This window comes from Hippoglossus stenolepis, chromosome 3, assembly GCF_022539355.2.
Source record: "Hippoglossus stenolepis isolate QCI-W04-F060 chromosome 3, HSTE1.2, whole genome shotgun sequence".
Classification (NCBI taxonomy): domain Eukaryota; kingdom Metazoa; phylum Chordata; class Actinopteri; order Pleuronectiformes; family Pleuronectidae; genus Hippoglossus; species Hippoglossus stenolepis.
The window spans coordinates 11,099,073-11,115,578 of record NC_061485.1 but is presented as its reverse complement, the minus strand read 5'-3'; the positions used below and the strand labels follow the sequence as shown (position 1 = coordinate 11,115,578).

Below are 16,506 nucleotides of genomic sequence, written 5' to 3'. Positions count from 1 at the left end.
GATTACAACACGCAGAGCGACTGTCTACCAAGGTCGCCTCTATTCGTCTTTATCTTTCTGTTATATTAATGTTTCAAATCTCATATATATAAAACCTTTAAAAACAAAATTTTTTGCTGTGATTGTTAAAACCTCTAACGGTTTGTTTTTTTCCACCCTCCACCATATGACTCTTTCAGTGTGGAGGTCAAGGCCTGCTTCACCTTCACAGCCCACCCGGAGCACTACTCACCACACATTAGTAAGTCGCACCTCAGTCTTCACCACCGTTTGTGTCCGTTCTCTCACGTGGGACTTCGTATCACACTGCACAGTGACAGGAGTCCTTTCTATTTACAGTGCTGTAGTAACCTTATCTGTGGTAAGGTTAGACGTTATTATGATTAAATCACAGCTGTGTAACACTGTATTCCCTGAGATGAGGGGTTTAATATATGCTCTACCCCTGGTGGGCTCCTGAAGTGCTCTCTGTGTGCGTGTCCGAACATTTCTGTATTTCAACCTCTCTCTCTCTCTCTCTCTCTCTCTCTCTCTCTCTCTCTCTCTCTCTCTCTCTCTCTCTCTCTCTCGCTCTCTCTCTCTCACCCTCTTCTTCACTCCCATCAAGCCCTGGTGGTGCACTTCGAAGCTGACACCGAGCGCAGGAAGCTGGGCCTCCCGCACCGCGTTAATTTCCTGGGCCGCAGTTCACTCGAGCCCGAGTACACGCAGACGGAGGAAGTGGAGCTGCATCTCCAGCGTTACCCCGTGTGCACCACTGCTGTCTTCCAACTCCACGTCAGTAACATGTGATTGCGTGTTCCTGGTCAGATACATCATGCTTATGGTTTATTTTATTTTGCTCTGGTTGCAGAAATCCCTGTAAACAATAGTTAAATAGTAGGTAAATGTATACAAGGTAGGAATCTGCCTTTTCATGCAGTTTTGGTGCCCTAAATACTTCTTTTCTTTCAACATTTTAACAAATAGGGGTCAATCTACATTTTCCCCACCCTAACACCATGACCAGATACTTTGCTTTACCGCTAATCATCATCTCTGTCCACGCAGGAGAGTATCCAGGACAAACTGCGTCCCATCTCGTTGGCAATAACCCATACAATCAAGCCTGTGCCGCCACGCAGACACTCGGCTGCCAAGAGGCTGGAGAAGCTGGCGCCTGTGCTGAGTGTGTCCCCGTCCAACACGCTGCACTCTGAGGTCAGTAGCAAGCAGGAAGCAGAAGTATTTCATACTGCTCAGTTGGCTTCTCACATTCAACCATATCTGTATAAGCAACATAAGTTTAGTTTCACACTCATTAAGTATAGATAAAGATGTATTAAATGAATTATACAGACATAGTAAAGTATAATGCAATAAAAACACGTCTTTCTACATTATTCTGAATCAAAAACGTGAACTCTGATTCATCCTGTCTGTCTGGTTTACTCCCCTGAAGGTGAACTTCCTGCGAGAAGGATGTGGCAGTGACAAAATCTGCCAGAGCAACCTGAAGCTGAGCTACCAGTTTGGAACACGACCCCTGACCTCCGACCTCTTCACCCCTCTGCCAAAGTTAGTATCTGCCTCAGTCTGTGTGAGCTGGTGGATTGAATAATGTGTACTGTTGCCCAGCAAACGGTTGCTTAGGAACCTACACCCCAGCTCCAATTAGGCCTCTGCAAAGGAAATAATGTGTATAAACAAGTCAAGGGAATATTATTTGCAAAGTGATGACTTATCATTAATACAATGATTAATATACAGTTTTACTTTTGCTTAATATTATGTGTACGCAGCCGTAACAGTACATTGATGTACTCACCCTGACTCAGGATCAGTGTGCACGTGTGTTTTCATCTCCATCCCTGCTTCCTCTCTTCTTTTCCTCTCTGTAGAGATGAGGACGATGTCCAGGTGTTCTCCCTGTCAGACCAGCGGCTGGTGGTGCTGGAGGTCACCGTCACCAACATGCCCTCTGACCCCCTTCACCCCGATGAGGACGGAGACGACGCTCACGCTGCTCAGCTGATTATCTCCCTGCCAAACACTCTGTCGTACGCCGGCTCCAGGGTCCCACCTCAGGTATTTGGAAATTTGGTGTTTGATGACGACCCCATGTGACGATATTGGCTCTTGTACTCATCAAAAATCTAAAATGCTCTGTTTAGATGAGATGCCAAGCGAACCAGAATGGCTCCCAAGTGGAATGTGAGCTGGGAAACCCTGTCAAACGAGATACTAAGGTAAGGAAAACCAATCTGTGAAAATACAGTCCAAACTTTCAGAACAAAAGAATATAGAAACTGTCATTGAACTATTAAATACACAACTTTCATTTTTAGATATTATATATGTATGAATTCTCTTTCCAAGACTTCTAAGTGCAAGCAGTTTGTTGAAGAAACTAAAAGTTTTGGTAAAAGTGACCAAAACGATTAATTCACTCATTTAATTAATCAAGACCTGCAACAAACAGTCAATTAATCGATCTACAGAAAATTGATTTGCAACCACTGTGATGATTGATTCTAATGGTTTTTTTTAAACATAAAACCCAAACGTTAGCTGCATAAATGTGATGAGGCGCTTAATTCTACAGTCACATCTAATTGTAATGTAATTGAGTATCTGTGTAAATAAAACAAGCAATTTTTACTGATGCTAAGTGATTAAGCTATTTGTCAAAAAGATAATTGGCAGATTAGTCGGTAAATAATGTTAGTTTATAACTGTTAGTTTCAGCTCTGCACACATCATCATCAATTTAAGAATTCAAATCAAATTCTTTTTTGTTGATTTTGTGTATTTTTTGTCTTTTCACTTGATATTGGTTGTAATAAATCTGTGTGTGTGTGTGTGTGTTTGCCTATCAGCTGAAATTCTCCATCAACCTGAGCACATCCAACATCACCATTGAGACGACTGAGTTGACGGCAGATCTCCTACTGACAACGTAAGTTATTTTCCAGACAGGATGGAGCTGTTTGTTATTTCACATTCACATCAAGCTTTGACTCGCAGATATTTGACTTGTTCTGATAAAACACTCACTCTCTCTTTGTATTTGTTCATTATTCTGTTCTCAGCATCAGCGAGCAGCCTGACCTGGTCCCAGCCACTGCATTTGCTAAAGTTGTGATAGAGCTCCCCCTTTCTGTCAGTGGGTGAGTTGTTAATAACGTAATGTTAATAACCTCCTCTGGCAGTCTTCTCTAAATATAAACATTTTCCCTTTTCTTTCCCTAAGTTTTAAAGTTGTTGAAATGATGTTATTCCCACAGTATCACACATGTTTTCCATTCATTTCTTTCAACTCCTTATTGATGCTGGGTTATGTTTTATATTGAAGTAAATATTTTAAACCCAGTGTAAACAAATCAAACTGAAAATCCAGTTGTCTTGTACATTGTTTTATTAACTTTTTCTAAACTTTAGCTCGACTGTTGCGTTATTGTTAGAAACCTAAAAAAGAAAATACATTTCTAGGTTATTGTGAGTTTGAAGGGTTAAACCAAAAAAAATCTGTTTTGTTTTTGACTAAATAAAATTCAGTTTAAACTATTCAACAGGCCTGTAAGTGTGTGTGAGTGTGTTTGCAGCTGTCTGACACACTGATGTGATGTTGTGTTTCCCTATAGGCTCGCTCATCCTCACCAGCTGTTCTTCAGCGGCACAGTGAGGGGAGAGAGTGCCATGACCAGCCTGGAGGACATCGGCAGCCCTGTGGATATCGAGTTTGTGGTGAGGAATGAGTGTGTGTGTGTAGAGGATGCTCATGTGTGAGTCCTTCAATCTGTATGTGTGCTGTAGCGTGTCAGTGCATGACAGCAGTGTTTGCCATTTTTATTCAGGTGGCAAACACCGGACAAGCCCTGCAGACGCTCGGCTCGGCCTTCCTCAACATCATGTGGCCCTACGAGCTGGCCAATGGGAAGTGGCTCCTGTATCCCACGAGACTGAAGTTTGAGGGTCACCCAGACACACACTGCATCCCCTCAGCAGCACTGAATCCTCTGGGGCTGCAGGAGTCCTCACCTGCAGAGCTTCCACAGGTTAGCAGAGCACAGTTTATATTTCACAGTGTGGATTCAACTTTTCAGGCAAAAAAGAAGCAGTCAGTTAATGTTTCTTTTGTCCTAAAGGTTTCCTAGTGGCGTGGTCGGATTAATCTCTGCTGTTATTGAGCCTATTGACCCAAACTGTAAATGGCAGTTTCATTATTTTCCCAGACAACGGGAAACAAATCTGTCCTCTAGAGAATAAATGATTCCGTTAATTTCCAAAAATCACTGGTATCAGCTTGTCAAATGTGAATATTTGCTAGTTTTATACGATAGTAAACGCAACATTTTTATGTTAATGACTGTTGGTTGGACAAACTCAGACATTTGTGAAAGTTCACTTGGGTTTTAGGAAATAACAACTATTAAAAATATTGACTATTTTCTGACTTTTTCTACACTGAGTGTTCAATCAGTTACGAAAAACAAAATAATGATCAGTGATTGATACTGACAAAAATTGGTGGTTGCACTTTGGTTGCAGTTTTAAAGGATATATAGAGATATCCACTGCCACTAGGGGTCGCACTAGAGCACCAGCATCTCAGCAGCATGTGAGCTAACATGGGATTATCGACTATGGCAGCAACATCCTCCTCCTTATCCAAATTTGCCCTGTTCACGGACGGGTCACGTCCACACACAGACCTTAATTCTTCTTCCTGAACCGTCTCAAGTGACTGATCCATCTCTTCCTGTTTGAACGCATCAGCAGGCTGGGCGAGCGCGCCGCTCCCACCCGGAGGACGAAGGTCAAGTGATGACGAAGGGCAGCGTGGGACGAACCACCCCAGCTGTGGCAGCTTCAGAGAAACGCAAGTCGCTCAAACTGGTAAGAGGGGAAAGAGAAAAGGATAATATAAGACTTTATTGTCCCAGGTGGACAATACAGTGTCTGCAGAACAGAAACAAAATCAAATACATTCATGCAATCTTTCATTCATCTACATAGATACAATTGACATATAATACAATATAAAAGAGGCATAGGACAGAAGGAACAAGAGTAAGGGGGTGTTATGTTGATTTGATGTTTGCATAGAGACAAAAAGACATTTGGTTTTCCTTACTTTTTGTAACTGCTTATATATTTGTGCTCAGTCCCATTCAAATAAATACCCAGAGTGCTTAGCTGTAACTTTCCTCCCTCCAGGATTGTCTCCTGGGATCGGCACGTTGTGTCCTGTTCCAGTGTCCCCTCCACAGCTTCTCTGGTCAGGCTGTCCTCAAGATCCACGCCCGGCTGTGGAACAGCAGTTTCATAGAGGTAAAAAAAATTCATCAGCGTGTTATCGCATTATACTCTCAATCTGAGCTGCTGGTGCTCACACTGATTTAAGTAAGTAATGTGAGTGAACGAGGGAGACCTGCAGGAAGTGCATTTACTGAATGAGTAATAAGGGGTTAAAGCAGTCAGCAGTCTGTGATTACATCTGTCAGCTTTGACCACTGAGTGACCTGCAGCTGCAGCTTTAATATTCAGCGACAGATCCAAGAGTAACAAGAAATACACTGTGCACCCAACATGGTTTTCTACTGTGGTTTGATTTATTCCATGTGAATCAATATGTGGATTTGAACATTATTGTGACTTTACAAATGATCTGATACTGGACATCAGCAGAAGGGACTTTCTGTTTTGAATTCTCAGACAGCACAACGAGCGGTTAACTAAACAACTTATAAAATACAAAGTTTTCACAGTGGTCCCTGTCTCTGTGTCTCTCAGGAGTTCTCAGCAGTCAGTGCTCTGGAGCTGCTGGTCAGAGCCAACATCACAGTCAAGTCCAGCATCAAGCACCTGGTCCTCAAGGATGCTGCTGCTCAGGTACTGAACACATGACACTCACTCTATGTACTACTGAGTTTTTTATACACACATTTACATGTTGGACTCAAATATGCACGTTAATTAACACGCATTATCCCTTTTAAAGGAATTAACAAAAACGCAAACATGGTGTCAATCCAGCAGTGATAAATATTTATTTGAAATGGGTCCTTCCTCTCCAGGTTCCAGTGATGATCTACCCTGAACGTGGTCTGGTTGATCAGTACTTGATCCCCTGGTGGATCATCCTCATAGCCGTGCTGGCAGGCATCCTGCTGCTCACTCTACTGGTCTGCCTCCTGTGGAAGGTAACACACACACACACACACATACACGCACACACACACACACACACACACACACACACACACACACACACACACACACACACACACACACACACACACACACACACACTTACACACAGGTTACTTGACTCTTATTGCAAGTCCCAAAACAGTTAGTATTTGTTTTTTTATGGTACAGACAATCTTCATAGATTCCCTTTATATCAAATATTGATGTTAGACGTCCTGACTTCATCCTGTCTCCCTCATTACTCTGACATTTTCTCATCACTTTCCATGTCAGTCCAATTAGTTCTATCTGCTTTGTTCTGTCCTGTAATCATTTTATTCCTTCCAGCTCACTCTCATCTGTCCTCTTTTTCTACTTGTGTTTGTCCTCCCTCTGTCTCGTCCCCCTTTATGTCGTCTCCTCTCAATCCCATCTGGGAACTCTCCGTCCCTAAATCCTTCTTTCTTCTATTCTGTTTCTCATTGTTTCTCTCCCCCTGTTCTACCTTTCCTTCACTTCCCCATGGTGATCTGTTGCCCCAGTGTGGGTTCTTCAAACGCAGCGAACCGCGCCGACACTATGAGACGGAGTTCTACCGTGCCCACTTGGGGGTCCAACCCTCGGAGGCGGAGAAGCAGGCATCAGAACTATAATATCAAACATATTTCCCTCTGGCCTGTTCTCCCCTCCTCCTCCCCCTCCAAGCGGTAAAAATCCTCACCCACAAGCACTGTGTTCCTCGACCTGACGCTGGTGTGGCTGGTGGTGTTCGTTACATTAATAACTAATAACAATAATTATCACAAAAATACAGATGAAATATTATAGCAGTTTTCTAAACAAATTTTATTTTATTTAGTTATTGTTGCTGTGTTTGCCTGAGCACATTAACATCCTAATGTAACTTCACGATGAAAACGTTCATCAACAATAACTTAAAACCATGAAATAATACCAAATGAGTCCAGCTTTTCAGTTTATATATTTCTTGGTTTTCCTGATATTTTGTGGATGTAAAGTGAACTGAGCTGTCTTACAAAGCAAGGCACCCATGAATATGTTCATATCAGTTTAAACCACTTAAAAAGGAATTAGAATGGCACTAATTTGAGCGCTTATCTCCTCCAAGGCCCAACAGTCTCCTTACATACACTCAAGCTGCATCCAACTTCACACACTCACAGATATCAGTTACAAGAGCCATGAATTATTCATAGAAAATGTTGATCTATCACAAAATAATAAAGAAAGTGAGAATCTGTGTCTCCTGATCCAGATCTGGACCAAAATCTTAAGGGTTCTTTCTTGTGTTATGTCCCAACTCTATACAACATTTTATAGAAATCGGTTGAGTAGTTTTTTTGTAATCCTGCTAACAAACAAACAAACAAACAAACAAACAAACAAACAAACAAACACAGATGAAAACACAACCTCCTTGGCAGAGGTAATAGTTACAGCGACAGTAACCTGCAATATACACTTTTGCCACCGTGGCGCTATTCTCTGTTATTAGATCTTAAAGATAAAAAATTAGGGTTTTGGTGATAAAATAAATTGATTCAAAACATTATTTTTCCTGAACACTATCCAGTCATCTCTCCCTCTGGGCTGTGAGATGCCTGTAGAGCCGCGTGCTGCTGACATTACGGTTTCATTATCTGACACCAGTCAATGTAGACTTCAATTTCCTGACATGCTTGTTATGCACTTTTCAATTTCTTCATTTAACCATTGCACATGCATCTCATGAACAACTGCTTATCCCACGTGTTAAATGGATCATTTGGTGTTTTGTGTGCAGATTTTCCTTAATCACACTTTGCTTGTGTGTTGGCGTGTGAATCAAAGTCACTTAATTCTGTTGCTGGATTAGAAATGTAAAGCATGTGGAGGTGCGTTTTGTTGCATTTGTTTTGTACTAAAATGTCACAGTGACTGCACAAAGTCATCACAAGATAATCAGGTTTTCCTTTCATCTGTCTGAGATGAACTAGAAGACATTACTTTAAAGGAATAAAATAGATTTTATAGATCTCTTACTGGGCATGATATTGGAAGCAGACCATGTTATCAAGTGAAATGAGGGCAAACAAATTGCAGTCTCTTGTATGCAATCAGTTAATCCTTTGTTTTTTCCTTTCCTCTCCTCTACTACCTGCGACCCCACCTGCTTCTCCTCCTCCTCCTGCTGCCGACAGTGTGGCTTCTTCCGCCGGGCCCACTACAAAGAAAAACTGCCTCAGTACCACGCGGTGAAGATTCCTCGCGAGGACAGGCCACAGTTCCAGACTGAGAAGTCGGGAGTCGTCCATAAAAAGGAATGGTCAACGCACTGGAGCGACGGGACCTCGTAACTCTGTTAGAAGCCCCGACGGACTGAATTCATGAAGAAAAATCACCACATGAGGCAGTCATTCTGTCTTTGCATTGGAACTAACGGACTAAAAAAAAAAAAAGTGCACATAGACTGAGATCGTGAAATCCTGTGCACACTGTACTGCGTCAGTACGTACATCATGGTGGCCTGTTACACTGGATCTATATTCTCCCATACTCTACCCCAATGATGGCTGGCCTTGGATAGTCTATTTATAACGTGCATCTTAACCAGTGTTTAGCAGAACGACCAGTTCAGCTGCTCAGAATGTCTCACAGCCGACACTGACTGGCATCAGTTTGAGTGGCACAACGAGGACGACAAGAAACCCACACGTCAAAGAACTGCATGAATGCACAACATTACAGTTTAGTATTAGATGCACATACACACACACTGGACACTGTTGAAGAAGACGCCACTGCCTCCACAACTACAACACTACTTGTTTGCCTTAACTACTGTAAGACTGACGACTGATACAGGCGATGGAAAAATAAAATAGTTTTTTTATACAAATTGGATGTTTGGGGATTTTCTCGTAGTTAGCACCATAGACTGGTAAACAGAGGGGGATATGTCAGTATGTAAGATATCTGCAAAAGCATTGAATGTTGTTTTCGGGGCTTGCTGTTTGCTCTGAGCTGGCTGAGAAAAAAAAAAGCAAATAAATAAGTTAACTTGATGGTTTTTGTATTTCCTTGTTCAAGGAAAAGAAAGGCCTCTAAATGAAGAACCTTTTTAAGTTTGTATCTTTGCATTTTTTTGTTTATATGTCAAATGCACTGTACATCAGAGCAAGAACACCACGACACAGCCCATAATAGCCAGTGCCTGCAGCACTGTTGTTGCATGGAAACCAAATGTGTCAGAGGAGTGAAGCAATATTTAAAATGTGCATTTCAATTTCTGATACAAACATTGATTTTTGAATGTCCTGGCTGATGAGGGTGATCATTTCTCACCATGTATAACAATATTATGTGTGAAACCATCTTTTATGCTCAAATGAAAACCCTGAAATACTCTGTATGATTGAAAATGACCCATATAACTCATATAACTCGCCAATATTTTTTACTGAGATGTAACTATGTTTCACCAGGTGACGTCATTTTCTGTTTCCAGATTTAGTCGAAGTGCATTAACCTGCTCGTAGCACTGATCCTGAGTCAGGGTGAGATTGTACATTCATTTCTGTACTGACGTTTCTAACTGCGTACAAGTGCCTTATGGTCAAAGTGGCAGATTGTGAGCTACAGGTTAAGAGCACGAGGCTACTGCAAATGAGATCATGCTGCCCTGGAGCATCTGTTGGACGTCAACGTCTCTCCAACACAACACGAAGAGAGGAGAAGATTTCTAAAAGAGAAGAATTCATCAAAACGAGACACTATTTTTTTTTTTTAAATGGATGAAGTGGCTGTAAAGCATGAAGAGTCAGCTTGTTTCTTTGGATATTGCTGGACAATCTTGTATTAGCTGCATGAAGCTCCTGTTGCTGATCTGACGTTCCCCCATTTTACCTGATTTCCTTGTCAAGACTCTGTATTTTATTTATGTTTTTTTGTTTGGCTGCACTGTGTTAACATTGTAGATAAAACTAGAAATCCTCCCAAGAAATTTTGTGTGTGCCTGATGCTTGGTGTGTGTCCTCCATTCTCATGCTGCCAGTAGTATTAACTAAGTAATAACTCTGTGTGGATGTGAATTGATTTCACACAAATCTTAAGTCAAAAAAGAGAGGATAATAATGTAAAGTGAGGTAAAAAATGTGTATAGGTGTGTATGTGTGTGTGTGTGTGTGTGTGTGTGTGTGTGTGTGTGTGTGTGTGTGTGTGTGTGTGTGTGTGTGCGCGCGTGCGTGCGTACATGCGTGCGTGTGTTTGAGAGTGGTGCAGCAACTCCTGCACACACGAAACAGAACAGATACAAGAACAGGCACAGATATAAAATAAGATAATCTTTTATTAGTCCCACAATAGGGACATTTGCAAAATGGTCATCTATCAATCCCACCACCTCTAGCATACTAAGCGAGTGCTCTACCAGATGAGCTAATGCCACATAATGCAGCGTGAGATCCCAGTATTGCCGCAGTACAGGGGTGGCTGGTCCAGCTCTCCATTTGAAGGGTCAGAGTCTATAGCGCTATGGATTATTATTCTAATAAGGTTTCTAAGACTGACTAAGTTGGTGGTGAGGAGACTCGCCTACAGCTTCTAACTGCCTATATCCAAGTGTCCTGCTTCCACTGATGAAGCATCTAACTGAGAAACCCCTCTGTGAGATGCTTCTATCAATCTCACTTGTTAACAGCAGCTCTCCTCTTTGACAGGGTACATTACCGCCATCTACTCTACACCTTCTTCTTCTGTTCGGTTTATTTGCGGGTGTCAACAAGCGTCAAGGTACATTACCGCCATCCAGTGGATCTGCCTCTTCTTCCTGACTTGGTGACATCATATTACTGGTGACACCATCACGTGATGCTATCAGCCTTTCATGATCACATTCCCATGATCCCTTTGATCATGGGAGTGTGACACATGCCTGTGATCTTGGCAATGTGTTGTCATCACGTTCCTATTTTTGCGGTAATGTACGTTTTTTGCACCGAACAAAAAAGAAGAACTTAATCCAGAAAAGCATTTCAGCAGGTTAGCATTCACACAGCCTTTTCATCAGATGATGCATTTTCTAGTTTGACATGTACTTTGACTTTTTAGTTGGGTCCATGTTCCATCAACTAACATAGAGGAGGTGGGGTTAATAACCTATACTGCAGCCAGCCACCAGAGGGTGATCAAGATGCTTTTTCTTTACTTTGGGGAACTGTCATGTCGTCCATTTTTATATACCATCCATAGACTGATTAAACTGAAGTTAAAGTTTGCTATTGAGTGCGGTTGTTCTTTAGGACAGACTGATGGTGTGGTTGAAACACTTTGCAAGTAGGTGATTGAATATCATGTTTTTCTCAATGTAGTTAACGTCAAAAACATGGCTATACAATTCAAGACACAATTATAAAGTGCATTATGGGAGTGAATGGGCTCGTTCGGTGGTACTTCTGTCGTGGTTGAGCGCATAGAGCCAAAAGTGTCGGCCTGCTCGATTTCACAGTGCCATTTCTGCGACTAGCACAAATATTCCTTCGATTTGACCTTGAACTACATTTGTGGGTTTGAGAGCAATTTTAAGACAAAAGTTTACGATTTTTTTCAGACCTCCTTTCACTCTAGCTCTGAATATTCCTTTCCACACAAATCCAAACACACGTAATAATATACATATATAATGTATACACTTTTTATTGATAATACAATAAAAATAATTTCTCATAGATCATGGATCGAGGCGATGAGAAGAATGAGTTGCGGCTTCAGTTCAAAATACTACAGAAACAGCAGGAGAAAAAAAAGCTGGATAGGAAAAAAGCAAAAGAAACACATAAGCTTAACGTTAAAGTTACACAGGATGATTCGGATCAGTTGAAGGAAGAAAACCTGCCTGCAAACAACAGGTGACTCTTGTGAAGACTAATTTAAATGTAGTTTATCTCAATGGCTGCATAAATCTCCTTGACACTTTACTGTGCAATTGCTTAAGGTTTGGCGTCTTGATCTTGGTTTTCAACTTTATTTACCCTCTTATAGACTTGTGCAGAATGACAGTCAGAATTTGCTTGAGCAGCTGAGAGAGCTACAAGATGTAAATGGTCGTCTCTTCAAACTTCTCGAAGAAAAGGATTTTGAAATGAAATACCTGAAGAAGAAAAGAGAAGAGGAACGCCTGGCTTTAGCATGTAGGTGTAAATACTAATAACATAAACCTGCATTCACTTTGCACGCACAGAGATTGTTAGCATTGTGTCACCCTGTCTTCATCATCCACTCCTCCCTTCAGGCACATCAGACTTGGCTGGAGACACAGCAGCCACCAAGATTATTGAGCTGTCCAAGAAGAACCGAGGGCTGAGTGCTGAGGTCGAGCAAGAAAAGATAAAGTCAAAGCAAAACAGCAACAAAATCAAAGAGCTTGAGAAAGAGGTAACAAAGTTGTCATTTAACTTGATTTGTTGGTGGATGATGGGATTTATCACAGATAAAATAAGTGAATGAACAGTTGTAATGTTCTGCTCCTTTCTATAGCTGCGGTCTGCGTTGGTGCACGTTCCCCCTGGCCAAAAACTAAATTCCTGTTTTTGGTGACTGTGAGGTAATTATTGAAGTTTTTGCAGTGAAAATTTACATAATGCATTTTATGTCTTCCTAACTGTAAATGTTGGCAACTCAATCTGACTCATGTTTCTCAAAAGCAGGTAAATCCAGCAGTGAAATCTCTGCAGGAAAAATTAGCTGCATCCCAGCTGAAAGTGGTTGAATACCGAAACCAGATTCAAGCTGTCAAACAGGAGTTAAAAGTTGCTCAAAAGGTACAATGTTTATTTATTCAAACTGCTCGAGTCGAATATCATATATTTATACATTTAATAATCTGTGACCTCTTTCATCTGAACTATGTCCTGCTACTATTGCTGCAGGTTTTAATCAGTGAGGTTGGAGAGCAGGTCAACTTTCAGCAATTACTGAGCTCCCCGAGCAGCTTTAGAGGTCGCGCTCAACAGGTTCTGGCTCTTCAGGCGAGGGTAAGATAGAAATTCTATTTTATCTTTAATCGTGATGTGCTTCTCAAATTTAAAGGTTCAGTGTGTAGTATTTAGTGACACCTAGTGGTGAAGGTACATGTTGCAGCTGAACACCCCTCACCTCACCCTACTCTTCCAAACAGGAAAGAGAACCTGTGGTAGCCTTCAGTTGTCATAAAAACTCAAAAGGTGTTTAGTTTGTCCAGTTTGGACGACTGTAAAAAATATGGCAGCCTCCGTAGAGAGGACCCTCTCCCGATGTAAATATAAAGTATTTAATTATAAAGGACCCATTCTAGGGTAAAGAAAACAACAATTCGTACAATTTAGGTGAAACATACTAGTAAAATCCTCACTAGTATTATTTCATATTCAATTTCTGCCAATAGATCCCTTTCACCTTAATCTTACACACTGGACCTTGTGCAACAGGTGCGGGACCTCGAGCAGCAGCTTAAGCGGTCGACTCGGCAGCAACAGCCAAGTGTCCAGACAGAGGAAAAGTCTCTTGGCACAGGGGTCCCTCGGAAAAGCGGTCCTCAGCAGAGGAACCTCAGCTACATCCGCAAAATCGAGAATGAGAAGCAGAAGGAGTTTAAGGTGTGTATACAAGTAGTAAATGGGGTTTAAATAGTTGATATATGATCTTGTTAATGCACAAAGGCCCTGCTCTCTTGTGCAGAGGATCTTGGTGGAACATGAGGACCTCCAGAAAGAAAACGCAGATTTGAAGAAAAAGATGGAATCCTCAAAAGCCAGGAATAAAATTCTGTCTGCTGGTATGAATACTCTGAAGGACCAAGTGTCCACCCTGATGATGAAGGGTAAACATGATGATGAGCTGGTGGATTCTTTGCTGGTAAGGAATTAGATAAAAGAAAAATATCTACAATAACACTGTACATCAATTTGCATATAATACATTGTAAATCATCATCAACCTGTTTTCAGATGAATCACTGTGCAATATGTGGTTTATTCTGAAGGTTTTGACGGGTTTTTATTTGTCCAAATTATCATGGACAAGACAAAAGCAGGAGAAAGAGTAAAAAGGTTTCTATGTAAACACAGAAATACTTCATGAATTAATTGTGGTTCGTTCTGGTCAGTTTAATGGTTTATTTAATTCAAAATTCAGTTTCTGTTCCACATTCGAAGTGGATCTACATATTGAGGGGATTTCACATTCGATTTATAAGTTTTAAATAAGCCGCGGAAATCAGAGGATGGATCTTCTCTGATGCTTTACCATGCTGTTCTCTACAATACCTTCTTGTTATCTCATCTCCCTCTGGCAGAAGAGGCAGGCCCAGATGCAGAAGGTGCTCAGCAAACAGCAGAACAATTACATCCAGCAGATCCAGCAGAGCCAGCAGAACCAGCAGAGCCAGCAGAGCCAGCAGAACCAGTGGAACAGTGAACTTGCAGTGCAGAACGCTCACCTGAGAATCTTCAGAAGGTTGCTGCTGAGAAAGTCGCGATCAAAAAATTACGACAAATCCAGAGGTTTCCCTTCGAGGTGAAAAAAAAAAGCAAATTGTAGTTTGGTTGGCCACACTAAAATTTGAGTTGAAATGAAAGTTCTACTAATGCTTGGTCATTCGCTCAAATCCAGTGTTTTTATGCTGTTTCTTAAGATTTAAAAATATTGTGTTGAAAATCTGTCAAGGCGTTAAATATGTGTTAATAAGTGTTTACAACTGTTACAGGAAGAGAGCGAGGAAGCTGCAATCCAGCCTCCAGACAATTTGCCCTTCAGACTTTTCCCCTGAAGAGGGAGACATTAACATGAGAATAATATCTTCATGGTATGTATGCTAATGGTAGCTGGCTAATTGATAATCAGAGGATAAAAATTGTTAGTTAGAATCTTGATTTTACTTTTATCTTGAAGTAATTTCTTCTTTTTTAATTTTTTACAGTTCACTTTCAAAACTGGGCCATAAACTGGTGCTGCCATGCAGCTCGTGTGGTGTCATCCAAGTGTTGGCACGCCCCAGCATTCATATTCAACTGGAAACAGCGTCATTTACACCGTGTTTTATGAATTGTTTTGTGGACTCAAACACTTCACCCACCCCTTCATCAGCATAGTGGTGAGTAGATAATGAGTGAATTTTAATTTCTGCTCAGTGAGTTCATGTTGTTGGTTCATTGGACGTAGCGAACGTCAGCACTCGCGCACATCTTCCCGCTGAACCAGTGTGTATACATGTCGTTAATGGGATTTCATGAGTTGATATATGATCTTGTTAATGCATGAAGGACCTGCTCTCTTGTACAAAGGATCTTGGTGGAACATGAGGACCTCCAGAAAGAAAACGCGGATTTGAAGAAAAAGCTGGAAGCCTCAAAAGCCAGGAACAAAATTCTGTCTGCTGAAATGAAAACTCTGAAGGACCAAGTTTCCACCCTGCTGATGAAGGGTAAACATGATGATGAGCTGGTGGATTCTTTGCTGGTAAGTAATTAGATAAAATACAAACATCACATGACGCTATCAGCCTGTCATGATCACATTCCCATGATCCCTTTGATCATGGGAGTGTTACACATGCCTTTGATCTTGGCAATGTGTTGACATCAAATTCCTATTTTGGCGGTAATGTACGTTTGTTAAACTAAACAAAGAAGAACTTAATCCAGAAAAGCATTTCAGCAGCTCCACATTCAAATCACGGACTATCATAATTTTCCAGTTTGATTCAGTCAAGCATTTCAGCAGGTTAGCATTCACACAGCCTTTTCATCAGACGATGCATTTTCTAGTTTGACATGTACTTTGACTTTTTAGTTGGGTTCATGTCCCATCACCTAACATAGAGATGGTTAATAACCTATACTGCAGCCAGCCACCAGAGGGTGATCAAGACGCTTTTTCTTTACTTTGGGGAACTGTCATGTCCTCCATTTTTATACACGTCCATAGACTGATATGAAATAGTTAAAGTTTGCTATTGAGTGCGGTTGTTCTTTAGGACAGACTGATGGTGTGGTTGAAACATATTGTAAGTTGGTGATTGAATATCATGTTTTTCTCAATGTAGTTAGCATCACAAACATGGCTTTACAATTCAAAACACAATTATAAAGTGCATCATGTAATCTTTACTTCACAAAAGTGAAGTCATGATAAGTACCTGTAGACATTGTACTGACCACCTCCTGCAAGCATGTACTGATCAGAAGCGTTGTGCAGTTGAAGGGTCTCTGCAAAACTCTGTGTCTTTCAGTAATGAAACCATCATAAAAGCGCAAGTTTAGATCATTTTGTCATTTTTGACTGGGGGCTGAGTTCCGT

The 16,506-nt window shown here is 41.2% G+C and overlaps 2 protein-coding genes across 5 annotated transcripts in view; both read left to right on the top strand.

The window, feature by feature from the left end:
• The window catches only part of itga7 (integrin, alpha 7), a 36,579-nt gene extending 26,402 nt beyond the window's left edge, over positions 1 to 10,177 (top strand). For 2 of the 4 annotated variants that reach the window (XM_035150577.2, XM_035150596.2), the window contains 15 exons: positions 180 to 241; positions 608 to 777; positions 1,051 to 1,200; positions 1,442 to 1,557; positions 1,881 to 2,067; positions 2,154 to 2,228; positions 2,859 to 2,938; positions 3,072 to 3,149; positions 3,624 to 3,726; positions 3,837 to 4,037; positions 4,759 to 4,878; positions 5,200 to 5,313; positions 5,776 to 5,874; positions 6,060 to 6,185; positions 8,376 to 10,177. In XM_035150577.2, coding sequence (XP_035006468.1) covers positions 180 to 241; positions 608 to 777; positions 1,051 to 1,200; positions 1,442 to 1,557; positions 1,881 to 2,067; positions 2,154 to 2,228; positions 2,859 to 2,938; positions 3,072 to 3,149; positions 3,624 to 3,726; positions 3,837 to 4,037; positions 4,759 to 4,878; positions 5,200 to 5,313; positions 5,776 to 5,874; positions 6,060 to 6,185; positions 8,376 to 8,531 — 1,837 coding nt within the window. In that variant the 3' untranslated portion in view covers positions 8,532 to 10,177. Of the gene's footprint in view, positions 1 to 179; positions 242 to 607; positions 778 to 1,050; positions 1,201 to 1,441; positions 1,558 to 1,880; positions 2,068 to 2,153; positions 2,229 to 2,858; positions 2,939 to 3,071; positions 3,150 to 3,623; positions 3,727 to 3,836; positions 4,038 to 4,758; positions 4,879 to 5,199; positions 5,314 to 5,775; positions 5,875 to 6,059; positions 6,186 to 6,716; positions 6,882 to 8,375 lie in introns of all 4 variants that reach the window. The other 2 variants (XR_004694895.2, XM_035150587.2) reach the window with 2 other exon arrangements.
• Positions 10,178 to 11,727: 1,550 nt separating this feature from the next.
• Positions 11,728 to 14,977, top strand: LOC118104647 (coiled-coil domain-containing protein 13-like). The gene is made up of 11 exons (XM_047339307.1): positions 11,728 to 12,080; positions 12,214 to 12,362; positions 12,464 to 12,606; positions 12,709 to 12,751; positions 12,868 to 12,992; positions 13,101 to 13,205; positions 13,638 to 13,805; positions 13,888 to 14,064; positions 14,504 to 14,595; positions 14,634 to 14,724; positions 14,915 to 14,977. Exons 1-11 carry the CDS (start codon positions 11,905 to 11,907, stop codon positions 14,975 to 14,977), a joined length of 1,332 nt encoding a protein of 443 aa, XP_047195263.1. The 5' UTR covers positions 11,728 to 11,904.
• Positions 14,978 to 16,506: the final 1,529 nt, after the last annotated feature.